This window comes from Daphnia magna, linkage group LG5 (assembly GCF_020631705.1).
Source record: "Daphnia magna isolate NIES linkage group LG5, ASM2063170v1.1, whole genome shotgun sequence".
NCBI classification, from domain to species: Eukaryota; Metazoa; Arthropoda; class Branchiopoda; order Diplostraca; family Daphniidae; genus Daphnia; species Daphnia magna.
The window spans coordinates 3,306,578-3,328,434 of record NC_059186.1 but is presented as its reverse complement, the minus strand read 5'-3'; the positions used below and the strand labels follow the sequence as shown (position 1 = coordinate 3,328,434).

The window sequence follows — 21,857 nt, the reverse complement described above, 5'->3', positions numbered from 1 at the left end:
GCCATACGCAATAAGTTGAAAACGCGGCCGAGGGCGCGAAGCGCCCGATGGCCGCATAGAAACTTCAATTGAAATTCAACGTTTAGGTATTCAGATTATTATTCAGTATTAGCTTTGGGCTGTGACAATAACAGTGAATCGTTATTGAGCTTAACGGAGCGGGTTGATATTCAGATGCAATCATGCCAATCACTTGAGCTTTCACTCTTTTACCCAATTGCAATATTTTAGATTTAGAGATTTAGGGTGGAGCTTATTGTTGTGGCAGTATTTCACTTTTGAAGCAGAAACCAACCCATTGAAACCCATTCTTTCCTTAATAGAAATAAAAAAAAGAGGTTTGACTGTTTTGTCGAGGCTAATTCATGTCGTACATTCACGGGCGCGATCCTACTACTGCTCGACACGGGAACTTTTGGCTTGCTTAGTTTCCTTCCTGGCCCGTTTTGCTCCTCCTTAGCTAACCTGCACCCATTAAATTCCTTCAATGGGTCCATGTTGATGCCCAACTTAGTGCGGACGCCTGATCAACATGCACGGTCACGAAGTAGGAATCCTCGTCTCAAGTCATCCACACTATCAAGCCTCCCAGAAGCAGGATTACAGATGCGTGCCACACATCCAGCTGAAGTATTAATGTCTGACGATCGATTGTATTTCTTGGATGAAGCGCGATATAAGAAATTGGCGAGTGACCCTCAACAAACTGCTTTTAATTTCCGCCGTGCTCTAAATACCGTCGTTGTTTCGCCATTTCAGCTGTTTGTATTGAATGAACACAACGCGCCGTGTCGTTGTGTAGCGCTTTTCCACATAATTCACTTCTAGGACGAACTCGTTAACGATAAAAACCACGTAATTTTACGAATAGAATCATTAATGCTGTTTCATTTTGCATAATCGATTTATTCTCTTGCAAATTTATTTCATCTTTAAGATCATACTTCACAGGATCATTTCTGTAGTATATCTTGACTTGTTTCCCACCCAGAAACATTTCTCCAATCAACCCGCGATGACGAGTAATGACGCTGGCTTCTGAGAGTGAAACAGGTTGCGATCGTAGCCACTTGCGTGGTATCTGCTCGTAGCCATTGAGGACCGTTTCCGGTGTTCCCTTGTGGCACACTGGAAGGAAACCGGCGTTTTCAGAGCGGTAATTTAGCAAAGCATAGAAAAATGAACTTACTGATTCCTCTGATATCCGTAAAACGTTAAACCCAATTGCCTCACTTCTTTAGCGTTTCGTGTTATCGATTATCAAAATAGCTAACGTTTCCATGTGTAGATTTCATTGATCGAATCCTGTGCCCTTTAATAAGAATTTCGCACATTGGCAGGCGTAGTATTTCAAACATGTGACGTTCACTAATGTCTTCACGTAACATTTCTTCCTGTTGTTCGTTGTTGTCTCTGCGTAACATTAACTTGGTTGCTGCAAAAACAGCTGCGTTACGTATTCCAAGGATTCTATCCAGCATGTTTTCTGATGCGTGTGCAGAGTGTGCAGAGTTTTCTACTAGGTGGAGTTGATTGACTCAAACGGATAGTGCACTGCAATCACCAGCTTCACATATAATATAATATTCGAACCGTTTAGCCTAGCATAACAATATTTGTATCAATAAGAGAAGATAAAAACTAATGAGTTGTATTGGCCTTCAACAGTGCCAGGCAGGGTTCTAGCAACAGCCTGGTTTCCTGGTGACTTTCTTCGTTTTGGGATAGTGGTTTGCTCTTTTTGTTCATCAGCCATATTTTCGAGATCCGTATGGCATATAACACCCAGTAACTTGAATTTCAGTTATCGCTTCTCGGCCTTTTGGCTAAGATCAAAGTGTAGTATCTGTTCTTATCAGCTTAATATCTGATACGGGTTCAAATGAACCCCAGAATATTAAACTGATTTTTGGAATTCGGTGGGATATCAATGCTTGCATTGATCCTGCCACGGGTTGACCCGGTATTGCAGTACCTCCGGGCTCGGCTCACCCCTTAAAAGGGATGTTTTACTGAATTAAATAAATTTATAAGTGCTCTTCTCTATTAATCTCGCATCATTATGAGGTGGAAAAACTGACATAAATACGATATCTACATATTTTCTTATCCTCAACATATCACTATCCCATCGGAAGTCATATGGCTGCTGGAGATGTATCTTTCGACAGCTTTCACTAAGTATGGAACATGGTTAAATAATTGCAGCCCAACAAGTTATGTCCCTCAAAGGGAACGAGTTTTATTTAGAGCTCGTTAAGTTATCGCTTCTCGGCCTTTTGGCTAAGATCAAAGTGTAGTATCTGTTCTTGTCAGCTTAATATCTGATACGGGTTCGATAGGACCCCGGGTATCATAGACTGATAGATTTTTCGACCAAGTGTTGCTGCTGATTGCCTGAAATCTGTTCGGGCAATCTTGGCTCACTTCCTCACTAACATTTCCTCGTCTCTCAATCCTTGACAGCTGGGTAATCGCTTACGTCGGCAGCTGGCGAGAAGGTGTTTTTGGCGTAAACTACGCGGCGTTAATTGTGACGTCGGTCTTCCGGTATTCAATCCGGCCGTCAATTCCCATCTCGTTTTTCATATTCCCCACACGTGCTTCACGGTTAGGCCCACATACTAACAAGTTCACAAATTGGCTGTATATTAAACTGTAAAATCTTTTGCTAGTAATTGTAAACATAGATTCCTATCTTGAAATTGTTTTTTTTTTTTAACTTTGAACATTTTTAAATTTAAAATCATTTTAGCTGTCTAAATTGCCCTTTCCTTAAATTAGGCTAAACTCACACCCACCTTTACCACTGACCTTCAGCAACCTACCCCAAAAACAAGATATTTGATTGTCTGACTTTACCTTAACCTTCAGAAAACCAGACACTTGACTGTCTGGCCTAACCTTTATCCCACTTTCGCTATTCCCTTGCTAAAATCTGTTAAGAAATCAACAATGTTACGCTCATGATGACGGAGTCGATAACCGAGTTGTTTTTCTATAACTGCGTAGATGGGATCCTTAAGCTTCCCTTCCCCGTCCCTTCTACTCTAAAGTGCTCTCTTTGTCCAAGTGGTAGATATGGTTCTAAGACTCATGTTAAAAATGCAGTAGATCATTTAAAATTAAAACATGGCTTGATCGTTGTTATAAAATATTATTGCCAATTGTGCAATCAAATTTCTGAAGAACGTATCAGAGCCAAAAGACACCATGCTGTGTGCGACGAAGCACCTAGTGATGACAGCACTGGCCATGAAAGCATTCCCATACAGCAATCAGAAATTGCAGGAGAGGATCTCATCCTTCCCTATCCTTGTGGAAGCTGCAGATGTCCACTGTGCCGTTGGTATACAACGGCACAAGGCACAGTTGCAGCGCAGTCTATTGAACACCATATAGCGCGCGAACACGGTTTGTCCACTAAAAGGAAATGGAAATGCAGAGCGTGCAACGTCATACTAGAAGGGCATGCAATGAGAGAGCACTATAAAGTACATAGAATCCCACAACAAACCACGCCTAATTCATCAATATCCTCTACCAACCCTTTGCTCTCAACAAACTTACCACATTCACCCACCCTCTCTCTTGCATCCATAAGAAATTCCTTAATCTCCAGTAGTTCCACCCCGTCAACTACACAAAGTTCTATTGCTTCCCACCAGATATCACCACCAATCATCCTTAACCTAGAGCCTAATCTCCAGTCCCCTTCACCATTGCGTATTCCAACACCGAATCCGAGCCAAACACCCCTTAGTTCTCCGGCTTCCACTTCTAGTTCGAGTCGAAACACTTCTTTTTCCTCCCCCTTATCATCTCCTAGCCAACTTGTGAACTCAGTATCTACCGTCGACGTAGCGGGAACAGAAGACGAGTTTAGGGGGTTGTGGGCTTCAAGGATAGAATTGTGCACCTCCCTGCAGGGTCTTGATTCCCTCCTCCGTGAATGCACAGTTGAGTGGCTTAGGCTTTCAACGAAACCGGAAGACACAATCTCCGCACCAAGAAGACCAACAACATCAACAGAGAGGACAAGAAGCCATCGCAACCAAAATCGACAACAACAAAAAATAAGGCGTTCAGGAAGAAAGGCAGCAGAGGAAAAAGGCAAACTTCAACGCCTCTACTCACTCTATCCTCGCAGAGCCGTAAGGAAAATATTAGAAGAGGAATCCATTGGCTACACGGGAACCAAGGATTTGGCTGCTGCTTTCCTCGAATCGACCTACTCCCAAACACCACCATCAGCTAACCAGATTGACTGCGCCAGAGCACATTTCGACAGATGTGAATGGAAGAACCCAACATCTGAAGAGCTCGGAATTCTTTCTTCACCTCCAAGCCCAGAAGAAATAAAGCATAGACTCGGCAAAGCTTGCAACACCGCGCCTGGACGAGACGGCTTGGAATATCGGCACCTTCGTGCACTGGACACAAGCGGTCACCTCCTAGCTTCCATCTACCGCGCGGTATGGACTTATGGGATTCCAGCTTGCTGGAAGACCTCGAGGACAGTTCCGATATACAAGAAAGGTGACTCCTCAGATTATGGGAACTTTCGGCCAATATCCCTTCTCCCGACAATGTACAAGATCTTCTCAGGAATTGTGTCCTCAAGAAGAATGTCAACTGCGACGAAGCTAGGATGGATTTCGTCAGAGCAGAAAGGGTTTCTACCAGGTGTTCAAGGCATCCAGGAACACATACATCTCCTTCACACTGTTATCGAACAGGCGAAACAGTCCAAGAGGGAGATGGTGATTGCCTGGTTGGACCTCTCCAATGCTTTTGGATCCATTCCTCACCCAATTTTAAATTGTCTATTTCAGAGTCTACCAATACCAGCTGAGCTTCGTCGCATCCTAAGCGACATCTACTCAAACAACGTCATGGAGTTTGCAGTTGGGCAAGATTCCGTGCAGATTCATCCAACGGCTGGTGTTCGACAAGGCGACCCATTAAGCAGCGTAGTATTCAACCTGGCTGCTGAACCCATCATACGGACAGCAAAATCAAATAACACCGGATTCTCAGCATTTCAAGCTAGGGTCTCAACTACAGCATATGCGGACGATATTGCCATTGTAGGATCGTCAATCCGAGAAACGCAAAGAACTCTCAATGCCATAGAGGACACGGCAACCTCGCTAGGCTTGAAGTTCAATCCAGGTAAGTGCACGTCCCTAACACTTATTAACGGAAAATCTGTTACAGACAACTCGCTGAAAATCGGAGACGCCGAAATCAGACCCCTGGCAGAAAACGATCAAGAGGACTACCTAGGAACACCTCTAGGAGCTCGCCTGACCTTTCGTCCAAACACCTTTTTAGCTCAAAACTTAATTAAAGTAGCAGATTCTGGTTTAGCTCCCTGGCAGAAGATAGAAGTATACAGGAGTTGTCTTCTACCATCGCTGTCTCATCATCTGGCGTCAGGAAGGGTGGAAAAGGGGGCTCTCTACGACCTTGATGTCGCATGCAGAGATTTTCTACGCAGAGTTGCCAACGTCCCTATCTCGTCTAACACGGCTTTCTTCTACGCAGACAGAAGAGTTGGGGGGCTTGGAATGCTTCCTTTGACCGAGGAGGCTGATATCTGGACCATAGCTAGAGCGATGCAACTCCTGGACAGCGAGGACAAGACCGTTAGCGAAGTGGCTATGGCGCAACTAGAGGAGACAATACGACTAGGATACGGAAAGAGAGAAGTACCATTCCCCATACCAATTAACGAATACTTGGCAGGGTCAATGGACAAAGGTCTTGGTGCCATAAGACATGGAGGAGCATCCATGAACCTCTGGACGCGTTCGAGGAGGGCAGCTGGCCACTTGAAGAGGATCAAGATTGATGTATCCGGCGAACAGTACTCCAAAATCATCGCCGATGACATCTCTTGCATTTCCCTGAAAGCAGTCAGAGGACTCCGAACCGCCCTGGGAGGAAGATGGACTTCAAGGCTACTGTCAGAGCAACAAGGGAAGGTTGCAACGGGGCTTGCACTCGACATGGCTAAGGACACAGCAGCACTCATCTCCTGCAGAACACCTCTAACATTTCAAGAATGGCACTACCTCCACCAAGCCAGACTCGGAAGACTTCCAGTTAGAGGGTGTCCAGGATCTAAGTCCACAAACAAGACATGTCGTCTTGGTTGTGGCAAATTGGAAACAACAGACCATGTCGTCTGCTGTTGCCAAGTCAATTCAGCTCTATCCATTAATAGACATAATTCTATCTTAGATCTTATGGTGACAGAAGCGGAGGCGCTCGGCCACTCCGTTTCCGTCAATCGGGCAATTGACTCCACCGGAATGCGACCTGACATCGTTGTAACATCGACGAACCCAGCTATCATTATTGACGTGACGGTGCCACTCAGCAGTGCAGAAGGGTTAGAGAGGGCAAGGAATAAGAAGATAGAGAAGTACAAAGACCTAGGATCTGTACTTCCTCTAGTCGTTGGCTCTCTCGGGTCCTGGCTTCCAAGCAACGACGCCATATCTCTAGCCCTCAGCATTCCTGGAAGACGATGGAATAACCTGAAGAGGAAGATGAAACTCTTGGCCATACAAGGAACGACCAGAATAATAGCAAAGCACTTGGCCTATCAAACAGAAGGAAGCGATCCACCACCCGAAGAAGATGAAGAAACAGAAGACAACAGTCTTCTGCAACATTCTCTTCAAGGGTTTTTTAACGTAGCGTTGACACGTCGTCTCGCGAACTTTTTCCCTTTATATATAAATGTAAAAACATAATTGTATACAGCTTTATTCCCAGTCCATTGGAAAATACAAAGCATAAAATCTGTTCTTATAAGCTTAATATCTGATACGGGTTCAAATGAACCCCAGAATATTAAACTGATTTTTGGAATTCGGTGGGATATCAATGCTTGCATTGATCCTGCCACGGGTTGACCCGGTATTGCAGTACCTCCGGGCTCGGCTCACCCCTTAAAAGGGATGTTCTACGGAATTAAATAAATTTATAAGTGCTCTTCTCTATTAATCTCGCATCATTATGAGATGGAAAAACTGACATAAATACGATATCTACATATTTTCTTATCCTCAACATATCACTATCCCATCGGAAGTCATATGGCTGCTGGAGATGTATCTTTCGACAGCTTTCACTAAGTATGGAACATGGTTAAATAATTGCAGCCCAACAAGTTATGTCCCTCAAAGGGAACGAGTTTTATTTAGAGCTATCCATTCAAATTGGTTCTAGTTTAATTGATTGTTCGGCAATCTGACATGCAGACATGTCTCTCATGAATATTGTTGTTTAGATCATTTGAGCAGTATAGACGAAAAAACAGTGCAATTCGACGTCTCCATTTGGGAGGAAGAAGTTTTCCCAAATGAGAGCATTTTTCTTCTAACCCAGAAATGGCTGTAAGTTTTCGATTTTCTAAATAAGAGCTTTATAGGATCAACTATGCTCAATCCCATCTTTCAGTTTTATGCGTAATTCCATGTGCGATAGTTTATTGTTGAGCTCTATGATTTAGTGTACTTCGTCGTTATTGTTTGTCTACCAAAAAACTATGAGTAATCGCCAAGTATTGACAAAAATCATACTTACCTGGCTCAGAGGCAACCATGATCACCAAGGTGGTTCCTCCAGGGTGAGGCCTTTCCATTGCACTAAGGATGGGCTGACCCTTGCGATTAATCCAAATGTGATTAACTCGGGAGTACAATTTTTGGTAGTGGGGGACTGCGTTCGCGCCGTCCCCTGAGCAGCAGAATCTATAATAGTAACTGAACCAGACTTGGACGAATACTTTTCACTTGGTAAATCAGTCACCGTGTGATCAAAACCATTGCATTAAAGGCGTTATTCTTCACTTAAATATGCAAACTATTAAACGAAACGCAAAGATTGCATTTGTCAAGCCCGATAAGAAAGTCACTTATGATGCTTAAACGTAAAAATGGCGGATACTTTGTGATAATTGATGTACGCCAACAACGATTCGGACATATGCGTTGTAAATTTTACATTCAATACTGTCAACGGCCATACCACGTAGAACTCACCCGGTCTCGTCAGCTCCCGGAAGTTAAGCTACGTCGGGTCCCGTTAGTACTTGGATGGGTGACCGCTTGGGAATACGGGATGCTGTTGGCATTTCTTTTTTCAATTTATTCAGATTTTAACATGACCAACACAATATATTTATGATCCTTAATGTGATTGTGTGGAAACGTTAACGTGTGTGGAAACGTTGTAATTTGGCCGTGATCGTCTAGTGGTTAGGACCCTACGTTGTGGGGTCTGATAGCGTAAAACCGTAGTAACCCAGGTTCGAATCCTGGTCACGGCATTTCAAAGCTAGTGGAAAAGCACAATGAGATAGCAACTGAGTAATTTTCGTTCAGTTGTTGTAGGTTTTTACTGATTTTATGGTTAAGTAAACGGGAATGGGTTCAGCAAATTTGACCTGTAAACTGAAACAATTCCTGTGCGTTCACTTGAGCTGGCGAAAAGCATTGTAATTTGCATGAATTTTACTACTCAACGGTGTTGTATGGCAACATGTGAAATATTCGTAAAATGAACTATATTCTTTATAGGTATGTGAGTGTAAAAGTGAAAGCAGCAAAATGATTAGTTTAATCGAGAAGCAGTACCTTGCCTGATGTTGTTGGTGTCAACGTCCGTGCGGAATCGACAAGAAAAAGGTTCAAGTAGTAGGGCTCTCTCATGTGAAATTTAGCTTTGCGCAGTGGCAATATCATAACCAATGAGGGTCTCCCGAGGTGTGATTATTGCTAGTTGAAAACTTTAACCAATACCCCGCCACGATGAAGTGAAACATTCTTTGTTGTCGGCAATTTTTGACAGCTCCAGCAGGAGCAGATTCTCTTAAAGAACGTTAACACTGTGTTCAGTTATTGTTTACTGTTGTCTGCTTGATTAACCTTTAGAAAGCGATTGGTTAATCAATCCCACATATATCAAAGGTTGGGAAACCAGAATTTCTGTCTATAGAATCGTGTTTGTTCAACTTAGCGGATGGATCCCCCCCACCCCCTTTACAACAAAGAAAAAAAACTAAAGGACTTGCAGAATAAATAGGTTTCGTCACCTTTCCCAATTCAGCTTACCCACCGCGTTTGCCTTAGACTTCGTTTATGTTTCACTCAGCTTAAGTTAACTCAGTTGAAAATCAAAAGAGGAAACTATTTTTACATGAGCTTTATACAGCATGAAGGTTTTTAGTGACTGTTTCAAATCTAACAGAAAATAGTCGTCGCATTACGGTTGAATATGTCTGTTTATTGCCGTGACTTTACCAAAGTGGTATGAAGTTGGGAAATGAAGAAAGACCAACTGATTTCAGTTGTTAATCACTCTGGTTTCTAATCAATACCCGGATAAATCTTTCGCCTTTTACTAAAGATTTCCGTGGTTAGGAGCACTGATGAGTCTATATGACTTATTTTTCGAACGCCTGGTCCTTAGACTGGGCACCTCAAATATAAATAAATAAATTCTCGTTATTAAGTCAGTAAAGTAGTGAAAGCAGAATATTTCCAATGTAATTGGAGAATAAAAGAATATTAAGATTCCTCCATTTCATGTTTATCAACAAAAGGTAAATTACACCGCCATCTTAGCGATCCGTTGAAGTTGGTTGAAAACGCGGCCAAGGGCGCGAAGCGCCCGATGGCCGCAAACTTTAGATGCAGTTCAACATATAAGTATTCAGGTCCCTCCATTTCATGCTTTTCCAAATCATTAAAATTGTATGCAAACACCACCGTTCCATACGCACAAGTTGAAAACGCGGCCGAGGGCGCGAAGCGCCCGATGGCCGCATAGAAACTTCAATTGAAATTGAACGTTTAGGTATTCAGATTATTATTCAGTATTAGCTTTGGGCTGTGACAGTAACAGTGAATCGTTATTGAGCTTAACGGAGCGGGTTGATATTCAGATGCAATCATGCCAATCACTTGAGCTTTCACTCTTTTACCCAATTGCAATATTTTAGATTTAGAGATTTAGGGTGGAGCTTATTGTTGTGGCAGTATTTCACTTTTGAAGCAGAAACCAACCCATTGAAACCCATTCTTTCCTTAATAGAAATAAAAAGAAAGAGGTTTGACTGTTTTGTCGAGGCTAATTCATGTCGTACATTCACGGGCGCGATCCTACTACTGCTCGACACGGGAACTTTTGGCTGCTTAGTTTCCTTCCTGGCCCGTTTTGCTCCTCCTTAGCTAACCTGCACCCATTAAATTCCTTCAATGGGTCCATGTTGATGCCCAACTTAGTGCGGACGCCTGATCAACATGCACGGTCACGAAGTAGGAATCCTCGTCTCAAGTCATCCACACTATCAAGCCTCCCAGAAGCAGGATTACAGATGCGTGCCACACATCCAGCTGAAGTATTAATGTCTGACGATCGATTGTATTTCTTGGATGAAGCGCGATATAAGAAATTGGCGAGTGACCCTCAACAAACTGCTTTTAATTTCCGCCGTGCTCTAAATACCGTCGTTGTTTCGCCATTTCAGCTGTTTGTATTGAATGAACACAACGCGCCGTGTCGTTGTGTAGCGCTTTTCCACATAATTCACTTCTAGGACGAACTCGTTAACGATAAAAACCACGTAATTTTACGAATAGAATCATTAATGCTGTTTCATTTTGCATAATCGATTTATTCTCTTGCAAATTTATTTCATCTTTAAGATCATACTTCACAGGATCATTTCTGTAGTATATCTTGACTTGTTTCCCACCAGAAACATTTCTCCAATCAACCCGCGATGACGAGTAATGACGCTGGCTTCTGAGAGTGAAACAGGTTGCGATCGTAGCCACTTGCGTGGTATCTGCTCGTAGCCATTGAGGACCGTTTCCGGTGTTCCCTTGTGGCACACTGGAAGGAAACCGGCGTTTTCAGAGCGGTAATTTAGCAAAGCATAGAAAAATGAACTTACTGATTCCTCTGATATCCGTAAAACGTTAAACCCAATTGCCTCACTTCTTTAGCGTTTCGTGTTATCGATATCAAAATAGCTAACGTTTCCATGTGTAGATTTCATTGATCGAATCCTGTGCCCTTTAATAAGAATTTCGCACATTGGCAGGCGTAGTATTTCAAACATGTGACGTTCACTAATGTCTTCACGTAACATTTCTTCCTGTTGTTCGTTGTTGTCTCTGCGTAACATTAACTTGGTTGCTGCAAAAACAGCTGCGTTACGTATTCCAAGGATTCTATCCAGCATGTTTTCTGATGCGTGTGCAGAGTGTGCAGAGTTTGCTACTAGGTGGAGTTGATTGACTCAAACGGATAGTGCACTGCAATCACCAGCTTCACATATAATATAATATTCGAACCGTTTAGCCTAATAACCTATTTGTATCAAAAGAGAAGATAAAAACTAATGAGTTGTATTGGCCTTCAACAGTGCCAGGCAGGGTTCTAGCAACAGCCTGGTTTCCTGGTGACTTTCTTCGTTTTGCGATAGTGGTTTGCTCTTTTTGTTCATCAGCCATATTTTCGAGATCCGTATGGCATATAACACCCAGTAACTTGAATTTCAGTTATCGCTTCTCGGCCTTTTGGCTAAGATCAAAGTGTAGTATCTGTTCTTATCAGCTTAATATCTGATACGGGTTCAAATGAACCCCAGAATATTAAACTGATTTTTGGAATTCGGTGGGATATCAATGCTTGCATTGATCCTGCCACGGGTTGACCCGGTATTGCAGTACCTCCGGGCTCGGCTCACCCCTTAAAAGGGATGTTTTACTGAATTAAATAAATTTATAAGTGCTCTTCTCTATTAATCTCGCATCATTATGAGGTGGAAAAACTGACATAAATACGATATCTACATATTTTCTTATCCTCAACATATCACTATTCCATCGGAAGTCATATGGCTGCTGGAGATGTATCTTTCGACAGCTTTCACTAAGTATGGAACATGGTTAAATAATTGCAGCCCAACAAGTTATGTCCCTCAAAGGGAACGAGTTTTATTTAGAGCTATCCATTCAAATTGGTTCTAGTTTAATTGATTGTTCGGCAATCTGACATGCAGACATGTCTCTCATGAATATTGTTGTTTAGATCAGTTGAGCAGTATAGACGAAAAAACAGTGCAATTCGACGTCTCCATTTGGGAGGAAGAAGTTTTCCCAAATGAGAGCATTTTTCTTCTAACCCAGAAATGGCTGTAAGTTTTCGATTTTCTAAATAAGAGCTTTATAGGATCAACTATGCTCAATCCCATCTTTAAGTTTTATGCGTAATTCCATGTGCGATAGTTCTTTGTTGAGCTCTATGATTTAGTGTACTTCGTCGTTATTGTTTGTCTACCAAAAAACTATGAGTAATCGCCAAGTATTGACAAAAATCATACTTACCTGGCTCAGAGGCAACCATGATCACCAAGGTGGTTCCTCCAGGGTGATGCCTTTCCATTGCACTAAGGATGGGCTGACCCTTGCGATTAATCCAAATGTGACTAACTCGGGAGTAGAATTTTTGGTAGTGGGGGACTGCGTTCGCGCCGTCCCCTGAGCAGCAGAATCTTTAATAGTAACTGAACCAGACTTGGACGAATACTTTTCACTTGGTAAATCAGTCACCGTGTGATCAAAACCATTGCATTAAAGGCGTTATTCTTCACTTAAATATGCAAACTATTAAACGAAACGCAAAGATTGCATTTGTCAAGCCCGATAAGAAAGTCACTTATGATGCTTAAACGTAAAAATGGCGGATACTTTGTGATAATTGATGTACGCCAACAACGATTCGGACATATGCGTTGTAAATTTTACATTCAATACTGTCAACGGCCATACCACGTAGAACTCACCCGGTCTCGTCAGCTCCCGGAAGTTAAGCTACGTCGGGTCCCGTTAGTACTTGGATGGGTGACCGCTTGGGAATACGGGATGCTGTTGGCATTTCTTTTTTCAATTTATTCAGATTTTAACATGACCAACACAATATATTTATGATCCTTAATGTGATTGTGTGGAAACGTTTACGTGTGTGGAAACGTTGTAATTTGGCCGTGATCGTCTAGTGGTTAGGACCCTACGTTGTGGGGTCTGATAGCGTAAAACCGTAGTAACCCAGGTTCGAATCCTGGTCACGGCATTTCAAAGCTAGTGGAAAAGCACAATGAGATAGCAACTGAGTAATTTTCGTTCAGTTGTTGTAGGTTTTTACTGATTTTATGGTTAAGTAAACGGGAATGGGTTCAGCAAATTTGACCTGTAAACTGAAACAATTCCTGTGCGTTCACTTGAGCTGGCGAAAAGCATTGTAATTTGCATGAATTTTACTACTCAACGGTGTTGTATGGCAACATGTGAAATATTCGTAAAATGAACTATATTCTTTATAGGTATGTGAGTGTAAAAGTGAAAGCAGCAAAATGATTAGTTTAATCGAGAAGCAGTACCTTGCCTGATGTTGTTGGTGTCAACGTCCGTGCGGAATCGACAAGAAAAAGGTTCAAGTAGTAGGGCTCTCTCATGTGAAATTTAGCTTTGCGCAGTGGCAATATCATAACCAATGAGGGTCTCCCGAGGTGTGATTATTGCTAGTTGAAAACTTTAACCAATACCCCGCCACGATGAAGTGAAACATTCTTTGTTGTCGGCAATTTTTGACAGCTCCAGCAGGAGCAGATTCTCTTAAAGAACGTTAACACTGTGTTCAGTTATTGTTTACTGTTGTCTGCTTGATTAACCTTTAGAAAGCGATTGGTTAATCAATCCCACATATATCAAAGGTTGGGAAACCAGAATTTCTGTCTATAGAATCGTGTTTGTTCAACTTAGCGGATGGATCCCCCCCCCACCCCTATACAACAAAGAAAAAAAACTAAAGGACTTGCAGAATAAATAGGTTTCGTCACCTTTCCCAATTCAGCTTACCCACCGCGTTTGCCTTAGACTTCGTTTATGTTTCACTCAGCTTAAGTTAACTCAGTTGAAAATCAAAAGAGGAAACTATTTTTACATGAGCTTTATACAGCATGAAGGTTTTTAGTGACTGTTTCAAATCTAACAGAAAATAGTCGTCGCATTACGGTTGAATATGTCTGTTTATTGCCGTGACTTTACCAAAGTGGTATGAAGTTGGGAAATGAAGAAAGACCAACTGATTTCAGTTGTTAATCACACTGGTTTCTAATCAATACCCGGATAAATCTTTCGCCTTTTACTAAAGATTTCCGTGGTTAGGAGCACTGATGAGTCTATATGACTTATTTTTCGAACGCCTGGTCCTTAGACTGGGCACCTCAAAGATAAATAAATAAATTCTCGTTATTAAGTCAGTAAAGTAGTGAAAGCAGAATATTTCCAATGTAATTGGAGAATAAAAGAATATTAAGATTCCTCCATTTCATGTTTATCAACAAAAGGTAAATTACACCGCCATCCCTAGTAGAACAAGATATCTTCACACAATCTTAAAGATAGCGATACATCTATGGCAAATACATCTTAGATATCTTTCTACTATCTTTGTACTAGCTTTGTACTAGCTAAATGTCATGGGGTGGAGATATCTTGTTTATATATCTTACGAATATCCTAAAAGCCACTTTCTAGATAACTGTATAGGGAACTTATCGCTCTAAAATAAATAGAAAATACACAAAAAAGAATACATTTTTTAAAGACAGTTTATCTTTAAAATCCGAATTACAATCGGCAAAGAAACACAAGTTACAAACTGTGACAGGAAGACATTCAAGTCTTATGATTAATTAGAATTGCTGCTGTTGTCTTCCGCCGCAAGTTTCGCTTGTTCTGCCACAAAACGCCCTTTTGCATTATGAAGATACGATTTGGTTTCAGCGACGAACACTTCTTTTTCCAGATCTTTAAACTTTGAATTGGAGATGATTCCAACTAAATATGAAATATTTTTATTTAACTACTTATTTTACTCTTTACTTATATCTCTTCTCTATATAAAATGGTTACCTCTTACTAATTCCGTTATACGACAAGAGTGGATTCCTTTTTTTCCCATTCCGCCGTTTACTCTCTTATCACGTCTCCCAAGCCAATTTACATCTTTAGAGAGTGAATCTTCAAATACTGTTCTCCACGCTCTTTGTACATAGTCGCCTTCAGAATTTTTGGAATTCTTTTTTCCTAAAAGACGGATTTTTCGGACTATCTATTCATGAATGAAAGAGGAGTTATCATACTAAATGAAATGTATAAATTATTGAAAACTTACTAGCTTCTTCAGATTTTCATCTTTTTTCAGCATTTTTTCGAATGCTTCCAATTCTTCTACGTTTTTTAATGGAAGAGAAGCAATGCCTTCATCTATTTCCTCAATGCATTCGTCAACTGGATAAATTTTTTTATCGATCATAGACAACTTTTCATTAATCTTGGCAAGGTCAGAGAAGTATTTCTCTTTGTCGTGATTGATTTTCTTTGGAATGGGAAGAGACGATGGAGAATCCGTAGCATAATAAGACGAAGCATCTCGGGATGTAGAAGGGCCGGAACTACTTTCAGCATCTAAAAAAATACGGTTAAGGATTATACGTTTAAAATGAAAATATTCTGATTAGTTACGAAGCTGCAGATGATGTGATTCTTTTGGCCTATAGCTTGTTATTGCTCCAATATTCTGCTGGCTCGGAAATTCAGGGACAGTTGATGGTGTTTGATAAGAAGAATTCATTAAATGTGAATTATAGTTCCAGTACGGCTGCTGCATTCCCCAGTTGTAATGACCACCATTGTAATTAAATTGCGGATGCATATTTTCTGATATGTTCACAATAAACAAAATAAAGAAAAATATGTAAACCAGTGTTGGAAAAGAGGTTGATGAAAGAAAGGTATTTTTTATGATTACCGAACTGGTGGGTTCCATATGAGTCATCGGAATTACCTATTTAATGCACAAGAATATTTTGAAAAAAAAGGTTTAGCATCAAACTAGAATTAACATTACCAGACTGAATCGACTGTTGAATTTGCATATCCACAGGAGACGACGAATCTTCTGTAATTATAGAATAAGGAGAGTAAGGTAATTATAGAAGGAGTGCGCTGCACATTTAAACCGAAAAGTAACGGCGAACAAAAACACGATATAATAGACAAGACAACAGTAACTGAACCAAAAATTAAGAAGTAAATAATATCATTATTACCAGGTTGAAACGATTGTTGACTTGGCATATGCACAGGAGACGATGTATCTTCTATAATTATAGAATAAGTTAGGTAATTACCGCAAGAGTGACCGGCACATTTGTCCGAAAAGAAACGTGAAACAAAAATAAACGATATACTAGACGAGACCACAGTAACTGTACCAAAATAACGAAATAAGCAGCATAATTACCAGGCGCATTCAATGAAAGAACTTCGGCATTGGAACGCACTATTAACGCTTCCAGACTTGACATATCGCTATGAGGTAACGAAAATTTTGCAACTTAATGAAAAATTGCGTTGCATGAATGTTATGCAACAATGTATTAAATATTATAATTACGAGACGAATTTGACGAAAGGACCACAGCATTAGAAGACAAACGTTTATCAGAACTGGAGGAACATCTGTTACTAGTAGAAGCAGCAGCAATGACTAAACGAAAAGACAATAAGACTTGGTTTATAGGTTTGTTAAAAGTTCAAAATCAATTACCCTTTTTAGTTGACGTTGAAGCATTGCTGGATTGTTTAGAAACCAACAAGGCTCTAGGAGGTATTGGAAGCAAAGTAGAAGTGGCCATTCCTTTGGCAGAGTTTGTATGGGAGGCTTTCTTAATCGTCTTTCCTTTGCTGGGTGCTGATTTTTTAGGTGGGCTGAGAGACTCTTCCTCGCTGTCTATTTCTGTTGTTGATTGTCCAGGTATATTTAGTTTCTTCCTTTTAGGGACTCGTTTTCCTCTGCCTGAGTTGTCTTGATTAAGAATGGGCAGGCCAGTTTCAACACGGGGAAGACTTGTTCTTGCTTCTTCATACGTGTCTTTAAAAAGGAAGCAATATTGTTACATTAAACATACAAAATGAAGTAGTAACGCAAAATACCCAAAGTTCCAATTATTTGGAAATCCTCGTATCTCTGCCATGTTTCCTCATCAGGTGGAACGCCACACTTCAAAATTTGGATTTTATGTGCAGCTGAATAACTATCATTCGGTAAATAGAGAATGTCTTCCTGTATCCAATTTTCCGCCACTACGTAAAGCCAGTTACCTATTGAAGGTAATATTGTCACGGGTAGGTCTGGCCTAGCAACGGGCCAGGCATACGCAAAGCAATAATGACACGGGTATGTCCGATTAACCAGCAGGTCGGACATCCACGTGTTAATGGCTAGGAAGGGACGTAGCACGGAGGGGGATAGCTCACGCTTTCTCTTCCGTGATGTGTCACCTTGGCCCAAAAGGGGTCAACCAGGCAATCTGCTTGACCATCACAATAGGTTTTACTTCCCGCGTCATCTAGTAGGCCTTGCGTATAAAAAGCCAGGCCTACTAGCATCCGCTCTCGCAGTTCGTACTTCCCCTTGTCAGTGTATACGTTTCGTGCTCGTCTCACCGAATACACTGTCTTTTAAGAAAACCCCCGTGTCCCATTAAAGAAAGTGCCGCATCAAGAAGTGGGTGCGACAAGTGGTGGAGAAGCAGGGTAACAGCAAAGGTAAAACAATTTGACTATTTTTTTTTAAACTTATGCGAGGGATGTAGTTTGTCTAGGGGCTCTGCCACAAGCGGCATTAAACAAACTGGTCTTAAAACCTTAAATTGTTTGTACACGGAGCCACAAACGACAACTCGCGGAGTTTGGAGAAAAATTGATTATTGTATCCTTTCTGTACTCTAGAGTACTGCGAGCTTGAAAATTGGGGAAACATTTGTAGTTTGGGGTTTGTTTTTTTTTTTTGTGTGGAGTGAATAAGTATTTGATAGGAGTGAAACTTTTTTGAGAAAATTGGAAATCTGGTGGACAACTGAATTCTTGTCTCCGGTGGGGCTTGTTGAAGCTGTTTTTGTTGATTGCCGGTGTATTTTTATAACGCTACCACGGAAGGTATTTAGAAACATTTTTTTTTGGAGGGTATTTTTGCACCAGTTTGTGGAAGCCATATAGGCAAAATTTATAGGATAGCGGTATTTTTTGGTCTAGGAAGACAACTTTTTGGAGCAGCTGTTTAAAAGCGATTTCGTCGGTCGTAAAGATCTGAGAGTGACGCAAAGAGGGGGGAAAGCAGATAGAATATTGTAACAGTGGCAAGCCATTAGAAGTGTTATTAGTGATTCAGTGAAAATTTGTTGTGAATGCGAAAGTGGCTGAACCCGCGTGAACCAAGTTGCCCGAGAGAGCCAAGTAGAAGGTTACATCCCCATTTATATCAGAATCAAACTCAAAGTTCAGCGACAACTGAATTAAGGCCACATCAACCTTTGGTTTTAAATCAATTAACGGAAAATCAACACAGGACAACACCGGCAATAGAAAACAATCAACTTAGCGGAGGAATAGCAGCAAACCTCACCATGGCGGCAGCAGTTCAGAAATTCATTTCACCACCGATGTTCAAAGCAGATCCAGGGGATAATGCTTCCGAATGGTTGGACCGTTTCGAGTTAACAGCAAGATACAACCGATGGGGAAACAATGAAATGCATAAAAACTTTGTGATGTATTTAGAAGGGACAGCTAGAAAATGGTATCTGTTTACGAACATTGCTAACCAATGGGAAGATCTACCCATACGTCCCAATCCAGTGGCCGGACAACCAGACCTACCTGCAGCTATAGGGTTACGCACCCAATTCTTGCAAGAATTTCAGCAAAATAATTTCTTGATGGTGCAAGAGGCACGGTTGCGTCAACGGATTCAAGGAATAGAAGAAGATACCACGACTTATTATTACGACATACTTCACATGTGTCACGTGGTAGATCCCAAGATGACACAGGCACAACAGCTGGAACATCTCTACAGGGGATTACGCCCATCATTACTCGAAAAAATTTATCCGTTGCGACCAGCCTCCTGTTCGAAATTTTTGGAATTAGTGAAAATACATTCGGAAGCGACAATGCTCGCAAATCGTCGAGCTTGGTCGGAGGCAGTACTTCCGCTAAACAATTCACAGGATGGAACGACTCAAGTGGCGTTTGTTCGGGCAGCAGGTGGAAATAACACACCTCCAATTCAACGGAATACCAGCGACATGGAGAGGATGCTAAAAGAGCTCCAAGAATCGGTTCAGGAACTCAAACAACAACAATGGCAGAAAGGAAAGCCTCAAGCAAAGCAAGTGAGCTGGGGGTCTTCGGAACGAGTAAATCGCACGTTGAATGGGAAACCAGTATGTAACTTCTGCGCCAAAGGAGGACATATTGCACGCTACTGTTTTGCGAACCCCGAATCGTACAACTTTAGAACAAACACACAACAGGGAGGAGGACCTAAAACAAATCAACGTCAATGGCCAGTGAACAATCTAATGGTTTCACAAACACAACAAAATCGTACCCTAGAGGAACAACAAGGGGCACCGTTATTAGTATTAGGCATGTCAAAATTGATAAAGGAATGGGTGACATGTGGAACGACACAGGTCATGGCCATAGTAGATACAGGCGCCGCGATATCAGTAATTTCTCCAAAATTATTGGCAGCAACAGCATTTATCATACAACCGTGGAAAGGACCCAACATACTGATGGCAAATGGTAGTAAAGCAGAACCGTTGGGTGCAGCATACATCACTGTACAACATAGAAATAAAAGAGCGGAAGGAATAGCCGTGGTAATGCAGATGGAAGAAATGGACCTGTTATTAGGCAATGATTTCCTGAAACAATTTCGACGAATCCAAATTGATTACACCGACTCAGAAACATTGTTAACGATGGGAGATTTGCCGTTGAATGCGATTTACGCTCAAGAAGTGGAAAAATTAGCCCCAACATCATCTAAACTAACTACAGCTCAAGGACTATACATCCCCCCGTTGTCCATAATCCATGTACCCACAGTGCCTACGCATGTGACGTCTGGGAGTATAATAGTGCAACCATCAGTAAAACTATTGGCTTCAAAATCGTTGTCAGTTGGAAATGCATTAGTATCAGCAGAGAGCGGGACAATTCCAATTACCAATTTTTCACCCAAATCCGTTTGGCTACATGAAGGAGTGACGCTTGGAACAGTGCAAACATATTCGGAAGACGAGTCGGGCGAGGGAACAAGCAGCGCCCACAATATTACAGAAAAAGAAGCAAAGGCCATGGATCCAGAAGAGGCATCGATAGTTCCCGAGTTAAACGATCAGATCGCTAAAGGAGTAACAAAAGAACAGCGTGAACAACTCACATCGTTACTCTGGAATACATACAATGTTTTGCAACAGAAGGGAAGGAGTTGGGAAAGTGTCTCGTCGCCGAACACAACATCGAGAAAGAAAACACGCTCACAACTTCTGCGGAAACGAAAACAGAAAGTGTCGGGGACATAAGTACACAAGATCAAGAAAACAAGAATGATCCAGTAGAAAACAGAGAAAGCAGTCCGGTGGATAAAATTTTTCGAAATAATAGGGAGCGGTCACAGACCTACCACCTAGGAGAAGAAACCGACCGAATTACTTGGCACTAGTACTCCCATACCTCTTATGTGTGCTCGCGATAACAGCTCTGACTTCCACTGATGCAGTGCTCATTCGAGATACAGTGCTGTTCCAAGAAAAACCGGGAGTCGTATTTAGTGAATCAACATGGACAATAATCACTGATCTGGACTTAAGTCCGGCAGAAGCAGCCGTAACAGTGTTGGAAAACAAACTTCAAGAATATGTCGAGGTAGCGGCTCGTCATCAAAAAGATGGAAGCAACTTCATGAAAAGTGACTCGGTGAATTCGTGGCGGGATACAACAAGTTTCATGACAGCGGAAAAAATTGAACACAAGTTAAAACTCTTCTCCCGTGATCTAGAAGTCTCAAAGAAACGGTTAACTACCTTTCGAGTGGCCATTGAAGGAGTATCCCGTCCTAAACGAGCTATCATAGACGGAGGAGGTATGGTGTTAAAATGGCTGTTTGGGGTATCAACTCAAGCAGATCTAACGGAACTTAGCACACAAGTAGCTGGGCTGACACGGAGGGACCTAGAAATCGTGCATTTACTGGATAAACAGGCAACAGTAGTGAACGAATCTCTGTGGGAAATTCGGATGAACACATTAATAATACAAGATTTGCAAGCGCAAACAGAAGCGCTAAAAACAGTAACACAAGAAATATTGAATACCATGCAACAGCATGAAGTGGCAGTGTGGAGTTATTTACAATATCTAACACACCTGGATACAGCGTTCGACTCTATAAGCAATGTATTGTTATGGTTACATCAGTTGGCGGATGCCTTTGACGTAGGGTTGGCCCTTTTTGCCAGTGGACACCTAGCACCTCAAATCTTCCCGCCGGCAGAACTCGCAGCAGTGTTAGAAGCAATGAACGCAAAGCTTCCCCTTGGATGGGCAGTCCCAACGGAAGAACTATGGGTTACCTACAGGGAAGCAAGGGTATCCGTAGCAGTGGTTAACGAAAAGTTCCGACTCTTCATCGAAATCCCGATTTACGATCACTCCCAACAGTACAGCCTATACGGACTTATTCGACTACCAAAAGCAACAGATAATGGAACGCATGGCATCCAGTTCAAGAATCTTCCAGATTTCCTAGCGGTATCGGCAGATTTGGAAACTTTCATGGAACTTTCGGCAGAAGACATTAAAAAATGCCGAGCATCGGACAAGCAATTGTGCAATTTCCATAAA

At 41.6% G+C, this 21,857-nt stretch overlaps 3 protein-coding genes, 15 non-coding genes and 1 pseudogene across 18 annotated transcripts; 18 read left to right on the top strand and 1 right to left on the bottom strand.

The window, feature by feature from the left end:
* Positions 1–934: 934 nt before the first annotated feature.
* Positions 935–1,158, top strand: LOC123472858. Its single transcript, XR_006647322.1, has one exon. It is a non-coding gene; the product is annotated as a small nucleolar RNA U3 (small nucleolar RNA).
* A 648-nt stretch (positions 1,159–1,806) lies between these two features.
* LOC123472736 lies at positions 1,807–1,997 on the top strand. Its single transcript, XR_006647216.1, has one exon. It is a non-coding gene; the product is annotated as a U2 spliceosomal RNA (small nuclear RNA).
* A 266-nt stretch (positions 1,998–2,263) lies between these two features.
* On the top strand, positions 2,264–2,374 carry LOC123472797 (annotated as a pseudogene).
* A 429-nt stretch (positions 2,375–2,803) lies between these two features.
* Positions 2,804–4,706, top strand: LOC123472595 (the record flags this gene model as incomplete). The annotated part of the gene is made up of 1 exon (XM_045174458.1): positions 2,804–4,706. A coding segment is annotated over exon 1 (1,740 nt), but the record flags the coding sequence as incomplete, so codon positions are not given.
* Positions 4,707–4,708: 2 nt separating this feature from the next.
* LOC123472594 lies at positions 4,709–6,767 on the top strand. The gene has a single exon (XM_045174457.1). It carries the CDS (start codon positions 4,761–4,763, stop codon positions 6,765–6,767), a length of 2,007 nt encoding a protein of 668 aa, XP_045030392.1. The 5' UTR covers positions 4,709–4,760.
* Positions 6,768–6,773: 6 nt separating this feature from the next.
* On the top strand, positions 6,774–6,967 carry LOC123472786. Its single transcript, XR_006647266.1, has one exon. It is a non-coding gene; the product is annotated as a U2 spliceosomal RNA (small nuclear RNA).
* A 627-nt stretch (positions 6,968–7,594) lies between these two features.
* LOC123472695 lies at positions 7,595–7,758 on the top strand. The gene has a single exon (XR_006647176.1). It is a non-coding gene; the product is annotated as a U1 spliceosomal RNA (small nuclear RNA).
* Positions 7,759–8,032: 274 nt separating this feature from the next.
* LOC123472910 lies at positions 8,033–8,151 on the top strand. The gene has a single exon (XR_006647373.1). It is a non-coding gene; the product is annotated as a 5S ribosomal RNA (ribosomal RNA).
* Positions 8,152–8,258: 107 nt separating this feature from the next.
* On the top strand, positions 8,259–8,347 carry Trnah-gug. Its single transcript is given in 2 exon segments — positions 8,259–8,295; positions 8,313–8,347. It is a non-coding gene; the product is annotated as a tRNA-His (tRNA).
* A 391-nt stretch (positions 8,348–8,738) lies between these two features.
* Positions 8,739–8,880, top strand: LOC123472897. Its single transcript, XR_006647360.1, has one exon. It is a non-coding gene; the product is annotated as a U4 spliceosomal RNA (small nuclear RNA).
* Positions 8,881–9,374: 494 nt separating this feature from the next.
* On the top strand, positions 9,375–9,496 carry LOC123472957. Its single transcript, XR_006647418.1, has one exon. It is a non-coding gene; the product is annotated as a U5 spliceosomal RNA (small nuclear RNA).
* Positions 9,497–10,724: 1,228 nt separating this feature from the next.
* Positions 10,725–10,947, top strand: LOC123472829. Its single transcript, XR_006647293.1, has one exon. It is a non-coding gene; the product is annotated as a small nucleolar RNA U3 (small nucleolar RNA).
* A 643-nt stretch (positions 10,948–11,590) lies between these two features.
* LOC123472735 lies at positions 11,591–11,781 on the top strand. The gene has a single exon (XR_006647215.1). It is a non-coding gene; the product is annotated as a U2 spliceosomal RNA (small nuclear RNA).
* Positions 11,782–12,408: 627 nt separating this feature from the next.
* Positions 12,409–12,572, top strand: LOC123472721. The gene has a single exon (XR_006647202.1). It is a non-coding gene; the product is annotated as a U1 spliceosomal RNA (small nuclear RNA).
* Positions 12,573–12,846: 274 nt separating this feature from the next.
* Positions 12,847–12,965, top strand: LOC123472899. Its single transcript, XR_006647362.1, has one exon. It is a non-coding gene; the product is annotated as a 5S ribosomal RNA (ribosomal RNA).
* Positions 12,966–13,072: 107 nt separating this feature from the next.
* Trnah-gug lies at positions 13,073–13,161 on the top strand. The gene is given in 2 exon segments: positions 13,073–13,109; positions 13,127–13,161. It is a non-coding gene; the product is annotated as a tRNA-His (tRNA).
* Positions 13,162–13,552: 391 nt separating this feature from the next.
* LOC123472896 lies at positions 13,553–13,694 on the top strand. The gene has a single exon (XR_006647359.1). It is a non-coding gene; the product is annotated as a U4 spliceosomal RNA (small nuclear RNA).
* Positions 13,695–14,189: 495 nt separating this feature from the next.
* Positions 14,190–14,311, top strand: LOC123472980. Its single transcript, XR_006647442.1, has one exon. It is a non-coding gene; the product is annotated as a U5 spliceosomal RNA (small nuclear RNA).
* A 372-nt stretch (positions 14,312–14,683) lies between these two features.
* On the bottom strand, positions 14,684–17,364 carry LOC116926942. Its single transcript, XM_045174456.1, has 11 exons — positions 17,091–17,364; positions 16,705–17,028; positions 16,552–16,644; positions 16,399–16,491; positions 16,205–16,255; positions 16,003–16,053; positions 15,904–15,939; positions 15,618–15,812; positions 15,268–15,560; positions 15,006–15,204; positions 14,684–14,930 (listed from the first exon to the last, which is right to left on the bottom strand). The coding sequence occupies exons 1-11, from the start codon at positions 17,362–17,364 to the stop codon at positions 14,782–14,784; spliced, it is 1,758 nt and encodes a 585-aa protein (XP_045030391.1). The 3' UTR covers positions 14,684–14,781.
* Positions 17,365–21,857: the final 4,493 nt, after the last annotated feature.